Consider the following 8,092-nt stretch of genomic DNA (forward strand, 5'->3'; position numbering starts at 1 on the left):
GGGGGCAGGAGGAGGGGGGAGTAGAGAGAAGTTAATGAATGGGCAGATCCACCCTGATCTGTGATCTGCAGCTAGAATTGAGCAAACCTCAGCCAAATTCTTTGCAGGCAGGAAGAGAGAAACACTCAGAGACCAACTTAACTAGAAGACAGGACTCGGGAGAAGGGGGGCTGCCCAGACTTCAAATTCTGCTTAGGTCCTATGTGGCTCTCTGGCTGAGGAAAGAGAGACGTGAAGCGTTAAGGGAACACAAACACACTTCTGTGTGAGTGTGTGGAACCGTCCCACACAGACCTCACCCCGCCCTCCAAAGGAAATCGAGAAAAAACTCTTGGGATGGAGAATACAACTGATTTTTGTGCGGCGCAGGAGAGGCAAACGGCGAGAACATTCTCCTCCACCTTTAAAAGGGAAGGGTGACAAGTTTCTTCACAGGTAGCAAGGATCCCCCTGATCCTGGAAGCAGCCAGCTCAGAACTTGGGGTCTCGCTCGCCCACAGTTGGCTTGGACAAGCCAGAGGAGGGCCATGGGGGCTTTCCCGAAGCTCACGGAGGGGGCGTAAAGAAACAGAGAGGGTCCTCCTTTGGCCCGATGCCTGGGGAGCCCCTTAAAAGGGGGCTACGGGTCGGGGGAGGGTCAAGCCTAGGCAGCCTGGGAGGGGCCAGTATCCCCCTAAGCGAAGGTTGGGCGGGAAGAAGGGTTGCCCCGGAGGGACTTCAACGCAGGCGAGACACTGGGTCCCGGACAGGCACACTCACGGCGGCTCCGGGGCGGCGGTGTTACTCAGGGCCGGGGTTCGGACAGGGTCCGCTCCTCTTCCCCCGGCGGTGTCCCAGGCTCCGGCCTCCACTTCCGTCTTTCAGCCGCTCCGGATCCGGATCTCCGCCTTCGTCCCGCCCCTTCGGACTCCCAGGTGACTGACAGGGCGGGGAGACCAATGGGAGGGACTCTAGTCAGCCCACAAGTGACGCAAGCGGGGGGCGACGGAGAGGCGGGAGAAAGCACGCGAAGGGTGGTGGGATTTGTAGTTCGTCGTTCTGGGAGGAGTCGGTGGCCGCCGAGAATCTGGGTTTAGGGTGGAGTCGACAGTCGGCAGGGCGGAGCCAAACCGGAAACTTTTTAAGGCCAGCCAGCAGTTACCAGAAACCCTAGGAGAGGTGGGTTGCCGAGCACTGGAAGGGTGCAGGGGCCTGTATGTAAAGAATTGGAGAAGGGAAAACATGGTGTGAATGAACGTGCACTGGAGAGTGTGTGTGACAGTCCCGGGCGCTCGCGAACCTAACCGAGAGAAGCCCTTGACCAAGCCAGCTCTGGGATGATTCCGAGTGACATCCCAGCGAGCCCTGGGCCTCTGCTTAGTCATAAACCAGGACCTTTTAGCATGGGTTTGGGAGAGAGGAGGTCTAAGGGGCCCATAGTGCCTCAAACACAGCAGGGCCACTTCTGCCCCCTCCGCCCCCCACTTGTCTCTGATGTCACATACAGAGCCCAATTACCTCTGCCTCTGTTCTCCTGGTCAGTAAACCAATTCTGCTGGCCCCTCCTCACTCCGCCTCCCACCTGGATCAGGACTATTTGTTTTTGCACCCAGTCTGCAGGATTAGGACCTCTTCTGCCCAGCCCCACCTCCTCTGCATCTGTCTCCCACCCCCAGGGACACCACTTGAAACTTGCACAGAACCAACGCTCCCCCCAGAGGCAACTGGTTCCTATGGCACCAGCCAACAGTCATACCTGGAGTGCGGGCTGCAGTCGCTCCGAGACAAGCGGGCACATTATGTGTCCCTCCCTACTTCCATCATGTCACCGGGTGCCTGTATCTTACACCCTGTTCACCCCCACCTACATCCAACAGCAGGCCATCAGGAAAGTGGGAGCGGAGAGGGAAAGGAGACCTTGTGAGGGCAGAGAGGCTGGGGCAGAATGGGATTCCTAGCCAGGTCTTGGCTGGTGGCAAGCTCTTCCCCAGGCCCTGTCTACCTAGCCCTGCAACTGCAGGTGCCTCCACAGGAAGGGTGGGAGTCCCCTGGGCCCCCCTTTCAAGGGCTGGAGGTAAATTGCAGCCAGACCCTGTATGAGTTCTCTGTGGCTGTGAGTGGGAGAGAGGAGGTCTAAGGGGCCCATAGTGCCTCATTAAGGTTTCTCCCTCCTCCCTGGGGTCTCTGGTGGCGTGAATGTGGTGCCAAGTGAATTGGCTGGCGCCTTTGCCCTTCCTAGAGACAGCAACAGGGCCCTGGGGAACAGTAAGGGAGTGACTGTCGCATGGGTGCCTCCAAAGCTCTGGGGCTCTCGGACCAACCCCTAGAAACAGCCAAGAGTCAGCAGCTACAAAAATAAAGTTTATTTCTCATCCAAAATTGAGGCCAGGATTGAGGGCCGTGGGAGCCGGGAGCCATGAGGCGTGTGCAAGAAGTCAGGGCCCTGAGTGCGACCATGAGGGGAGGACGGGCTAGGCTGAGGCCAGGGGCAGCGGTGGGGAGAGAGTGCTGCAGGGACTGGTTTCCAAGTTGCTGGCAGAAGAGACTGCCCTGAGACAGCCTGCAGAGAGAAGCAGATATTGGTTAGTACACCATGCTCAGGGGTGGAAGCACAGTGTTGGATCAAGATGCGCTGTGTATGTGTGGTGGTGGTGGGGGACCCGATGTGAGGCTTCTTGGGTGGTTCAAGTCCCAACAAGGATCTCCAACCACCCCCTCCCCCCAGGTGACACTGGGCCATCCCCAGAACGGAGCCCCTGTCTTCTCTCCTGCTGTTGACTCACCCCCAGGGGCGCACTGGCTCAGGCCTCAGCCTGCCTTTCCCTAGTTGGATCGGGCGCCCAGGCTCACCCTCTAAACTGCCCCCCACCCCTGCCATCTCTACCTGCCTCCAAGTCCTGGGGCGGAAGTAGCACCCTCGTCTTCCAGCCCGGTGGGCACCGGAGTCCAATCCCCCGCCTGCGGGCTCCCACAGGCCTTGGCCGGCTCCCCTCACAGAGGAGGAAAAGGGAAGGTTGGGGGAAGGGAGCAGAGTCAGGGTGACCATGCTTTGTCTACGAGTCCAGAGAATCCAGCAGAGTGCACCAGGCCAGCTGGTGGCTGCTGACCCTGAGGCAAGAGGCCAAGGGGCCCAGCTCTTCCCTGAGTGACAGGCAGCAGTGCCCACCCCAGGCAGTTGTGGGCCCAGGGCCGGTGTCAGTGGAAAGTGTCTGCTCTGGATCTGAGGCTTGGGGCTGAAGGTGAGGCCTCTGGTACTGGGGAGGGTCCCAGAGGGTCTGGCTGAGAGGGACAGGGAGACAGCCTAGGGGACCTAGAGGCTGGGGCAGCAACCCCTATCTCGACTGTCCCCACACTGGCCGGGCAGTGGACTTCAGCAAGTGTAGTATCCTGGAGATTGGGTGGTGGTCCAGAAAGATGGGGAAAGAGGCCAGGTGGCCTTGGCTGGGGGCAAGGAACAACGGGGATCTCTGAAGGCCCAGCTGTGGAGGAGACCGGGGGACCCAGCCTGGCTTGCAGTAGGCTCATCATGTGCCGGAGCTCCTGGCTGAGCTGAGACACTTCCTGGTTGAGCCGGGAGATCTGTGGAAACAGGCCAAGTAGTTTCACGGGTGCCACCACAGTCACTGCCCTCCTGTGGACATGCACACCTACTCACACACGCACACAAGCGCACCCCCCACACACACACACATAAACACACCACAGTCACTGCCCTCCTGTGGACATGCACACACACACACATACAAACACATACACACATAAAAACACACATGTAAACCAGCGGTTTTCAACCTGTGGGTTGTGACCCCTTTGGGGGTCGAACTACCCTTTTACAGAGGTCACCCGATTCATAACAGTAGCAAAATGACAGTGATGAAGTAGCAACGAAAATAATTTTATGGTTGGGGGGGGGGTCACCACAAATTGAAGAACTGTATTAAAGGGTCGCGGCGTTAGGAAGATCGAGAAACACTGACATTCACACAAACGCACATAAAGATACACACACACATAAACATAGACACTCATACACATACACACAAATACATAAACACATACGCACAAAGACACATGTAAACACATACATATAAACACACATGCACATAAACACAAACACACATAAACATATGTAAACACGCACACCAACACACACTCACACATATACATATAAATACATAAACATGCACACATACAGACGCACACAGACACACACTGCAGCTGGCGAGATCACTCAGAAGGCTGCTCGCTCGCTCGCGGGCAGAAGACAGAAGGAGGGACGGTTGTCCAGGTGTAAACCCCTAGCCTCTCGCCCAAAAGGATCTGGGACAGCCGGTGGTGCCTCCCTCTGCCTCTGCCTTATGAAAAGTGCAGCCTCAGGGCTGCGCAGCTGGGAAGGAAGGGGTCGGCCTTGCCCTGGGCGGTCCCACCACACCAGCTCAAGGAGGTCATGCCCAGGTTCTCCACCTTCAGTGCTTACCCAAGTGGACTGAGAAGACTGGCCAATGCAGACTTCTAGGTTCCACCCCAGACCTCTAAATAAGGTGAAGCCCAGGAGTCTGTATTTTAACAGGTTCTCTAGGTGGTTCTGAGAGACAGACAAATAGTCAGTGGGAACCCCTGGCCAGGCAGACAGGGAGAAATGAGGGGGCCTGAGGCAGGGAGCAGCAGCAGGGCAGGCCTCCCATCTCCCAGAACATGGCCAGCTCCAGCCTGAGCCCCAGTCCCTCTGGGAAACCCGGTGTTTATTAGAGCAGAGGGAGGGCGGCTCCCAGGGGCTGGGCTGGGCCACTCTGGCGGCGACAGCACTGCAGTCCCAGGGGGCAGAGGGAAAGGCGGAGCCACAGCCGGCTGGATCCGGGGGCTTCAGCGTCCAAGTCCCCTAGGTGAGGCCTCACAGCCCGCCCTGTCCTCACTGCACCTTCTCGCGCCATCTGCTCAGCCCTCACTTCCCAGGGCCAGGGTGAGGGACTGGTGACATGCTAGGCTGTTCCCCCGGGGAGGTGGCAGCCGGCTTCTGCCAGAGGGCACAGCCTGGGAAAGCACCCGGAGCAGGTCAACACTTCTCTGTAGTCCCTGTGGGGTGGAGTGACTCAAGGCACTGACTGGTTCACGCCGGCAGAGGCAAGGAGCGAGCTGAAAGGCCCTCTTTCCTAGACGGGCGGGCGGTCTGAGCCTGGCCCAGATCCCCCATCCTTTCGGGCTCAGAGGCCGAACGCTCACCTTCTCCATGTTCCCATAAAGGAGCTGGAGCTGACAGAGGTGATGGACTTGCCCCAGGTTGCAAGGTCACCTTGACCACTGGCATTCAGACCTCTGCTCCCAAAGCCTACATGCTTTTCACATCTACCAATCTCTGATCCCAAGATACTCTCCAAGTGAGAGGGGAAGGGGCTGTCCCCACGCACCTCCTGGTTCAGCCTGCACACCTTCTCCTTCACCTCTTCAGCCTCAGTGGCCAGCTCCTGGCTGGGCCTGGTCCCTGCAGGCAGAACGGGGTGGGGGCGTGCAAGGAACACTGACGGCAGAGCCCGCAGCCTGGGCTGGGCCTTGGGCCCCTAAACTCACCTCCCACCCACAGGTGTGGGATGCCTTTTAAGAATTGCACTACTTGAAGAAAGTTGATGGTGGCCGGCTATCAAAAGATATAGCTTAAAGGCTTGAAGATAAACAAGTGGCCATCTAGCTCAGAAGCAACAAAGCCCACATGGAAGTACACCAGCCTGTGCGGTTATGAGGTGTCAAAGGGATCAGGTATCATCAGAACAAAAAATCATATCATTGTGAATGATGGGGGGAGTGCAGAGTGGAGACCCAAAACCCATTTGTAGGCCACTGGACATCCCCTTACAGAAGGGTCTCGGGGAGAAGATGAGCCAGTCAGGGTGTGATGTAGCAACAATGAAAAATACAACTCTCCTCTAGTTCCTAAATGCTTCCTCCCCTCACCACTATCACAATCCCAATTCTACCTTACAAATCAGGCTAGACCAGAAGATGTACACTGGTACAGATAAGAACTGGAAACACAGGGAATCCAGGGCAGATGATCCCTTCAGGACCAGTAGTGTGAGTGGCGATACCGGAGGGTAGAGGGAGGGTGGGGTGGAAAGGGGGAACTGATTAAAGGATCTACATATAACCTCCTCCCTGGGGGGCAGACAACAGAAAAGTGGGTGAAGGGAGATGTCAGAAAGGGCAAGATATGACAATATAATAATTTATAAATTATCAAGGGTTCATGAGGGAGGGGAAAGCGGGGAAGGAGGGGAAAAAATGAGGAGCTGATGCCAAGGGCTTAGGTGGAGAGCAAATGTTTTGAGAATGATGAGGGTAACGAATGTACAAATGTGCTTTACACAATTGATGTATGTATGGATTGTGATAAGAGTTGTATGAGCCCCTAATAAAATGATTTAAAAAAAAAAGAATTGTCTCATTCTATGCGGAGTCCTGTTGGCATAGTGCTTACCCATTGGGTTATCAAATCAAACCCACAGTGGCCCTGCGGGAGAAAGAGGAGCCTTCTACCACTTTTTACACAGTTACAGCCTCTAAGAAGCCCACGAGGCAGTTCTACCTGGTCGTATGAGTCAGCGTGGATTCGATGGCAGGGAGTCAGATTTGGTTTGGTCCTCAGACACGCCCACCCACTTTTTTCAGACACAACCCCAGAGGCCCCTCCTCTAGGAGGGAGACGTAGGGGTACTCCCTCTCCTACCACAGCCCCTGGTCTGGTCTCAGTCACGGTGCTTAGCACCAGGCCTGCCGTTCCTTGTCTGAACCGGGTGAGCTCAAATGGGCCATTGCTCAACGGGGAGCAGGGGCCAGGTCTCCTGAGCAGGTGAGCCCCTACTTGGGGTGGGATGCAGAAATGCACGAAGACTGAATGAATGTGTGAATGAATTGCAGTCCAAGGCTGGGTCCTTACCGGGAGGAGGGACCTGTGGGTGGAGCCTGGGTGCCTCAGCCTTCCTGCTGAAGCGGAAGGTGGGGGCCTCTGCGGTGTGGCCAGAGTCCTCGATGCCGTCCACTATCCTGGTGGGGGGCGGGGCTCATCAGGCCCCTGGGAGGGAGGGGCCATGCAGGGCAGGCAAGGAAATGGGGGCCTGAGGCGCAGGGAACTGGGGGAGGAGCAAAGGTCTGAGAGGGATGGGGTGTCAAGCTGTGGTGGGACCAGGAAGGGCAAGGTGGGCAAATGGGGAGACAAGGAGCAGCGCTGGTCCGAATACTAGGGACAAGGGAGCCCAGAGAAGGTTCTGGAAGCCCGCAGGCGTGTGGGGAAGACAAGGGAAGCTGGCATCTCACCGGGGACTGAGGTCTGGAGGTCCGAATGTTCCCAGTGGAGGAATGAGCAGTTGTGGGGGCTTCCAGGCAGCCGAGCCCCTGGGAGGGCCATGTGGGGAGGGGCTGCGGCCCTGGCCAGCCAGGGCAGGGGAAGAGGAGGAGGACAGGGAGGGGGAGGAGACAAGGGCTGAGAAAGGGGGCAGCTCCTCGCCCAGAAGGCTGACCAGGGAGCCTCGAGGCCGAGGCCGTGCTGGGCTGAGGTTGGGCAGCAGGAGGGGCCTGCGGGGTCTGGAACCAGCCCCTGGCTCTGCCCCACCCTCAGCCTCTGTGATGGACGGCAAGGTCTTGTCTGAGGAGGAGCCGAGTCTTTCCGAGTGGGACTACAAGGGCAGAGGGGGCAGCTGATGCCCAAAGGTAGTGGACAGCAGCCCCTTCATGAAGCCCCAGCTGTCGCTGTCAGATGCCACTCCCCAGCCCCTCTCCCTGAGCAGAACAACCAAGGAAACATGTCCCCATGTCCCGCCTTCTCCCGGGTGCAACCTCACCCCCGACCCAACCCCCTCCCAACAGTGTTACCTGTGAGAGGCGAGGGGACCGGGCAAAGCGGCTGAGGCCCTGTGGGGATATGGGGGTGGCGGTGAGCTTATTCACACCTCCCACTCCCCTAGAGGGGTGCCTCCCAATTCCACTCAACAGTGTGGTCCGGTTGACAGTATGGGGCCTTTCTGTGGACGTGAGTCACAGATACCCTCACGTCCAACTCCGAGAGCGCTCAAGTGGCAGAATCAGGCTGACAAGCAGCAAAGGACGCAGACCCACAGCCCAAGAC

The 8,092-nt window shown here is 57.6% G+C and overlaps 2 protein-coding genes across 2 annotated transcripts in view; both read right to left on the reverse strand.

Annotated features, from left to right (window-relative positions):
* The window catches only part of RAB5C (RAB5C, member RAS oncogene family), a 26,568-nt gene extending 25,711 nt beyond the window's left edge, over window positions 1–857 (reverse strand). Inside the window, exon 1 of the mRNA XM_004707173.2 lies at window positions 760–857. The gene's annotated coding sequence lies outside the window, so the exon portion shown is untranslated. The remainder of the gene's footprint in view (window positions 1–759) is intronic.
* Window positions 858–2,327: 1,470 nt separating this feature from the next.
* Window positions 2,328–8,092, reverse strand: part of KCNH4 (potassium voltage-gated channel subfamily H member 4) — an 18,221-nt gene continuing 12,456 nt past the window's right edge. The window contains exons 12-17 of the mRNA XM_004707174.2: window positions 7,840–7,878; window positions 7,285–7,643; window positions 6,908–7,014; window positions 5,385–5,458; window positions 2,864–3,558; window positions 2,328–2,539 (exon numbers count right to left, since the gene is read on the reverse strand). Of these exons, the coding sequence (XP_004707231.1) occupies window positions 3,175–3,558; window positions 5,385–5,458; window positions 6,908–7,014; window positions 7,285–7,643; window positions 7,840–7,878 (963 nt within the window). The 3' untranslated portion in view covers window positions 2,328–2,539; window positions 2,864–3,174. The remainder of the gene's footprint in view (window positions 2,540–2,863; window positions 3,559–5,384; window positions 5,459–6,907; window positions 7,015–7,284; window positions 7,644–7,839; window positions 7,879–8,092) is intronic.

This window comes from Echinops telfairi, unplaced genomic scaffold (assembly GCF_000313985.2).
Source record: "Echinops telfairi isolate 266 unplaced genomic scaffold, ASM31398v2 ScPeMD7_7458;HRSCAF=8496, whole genome shotgun sequence".
Classification (NCBI taxonomy): Eukaryota; Metazoa; Chordata; class Mammalia; order Afrosoricida; family Tenrecidae; genus Echinops; species Echinops telfairi.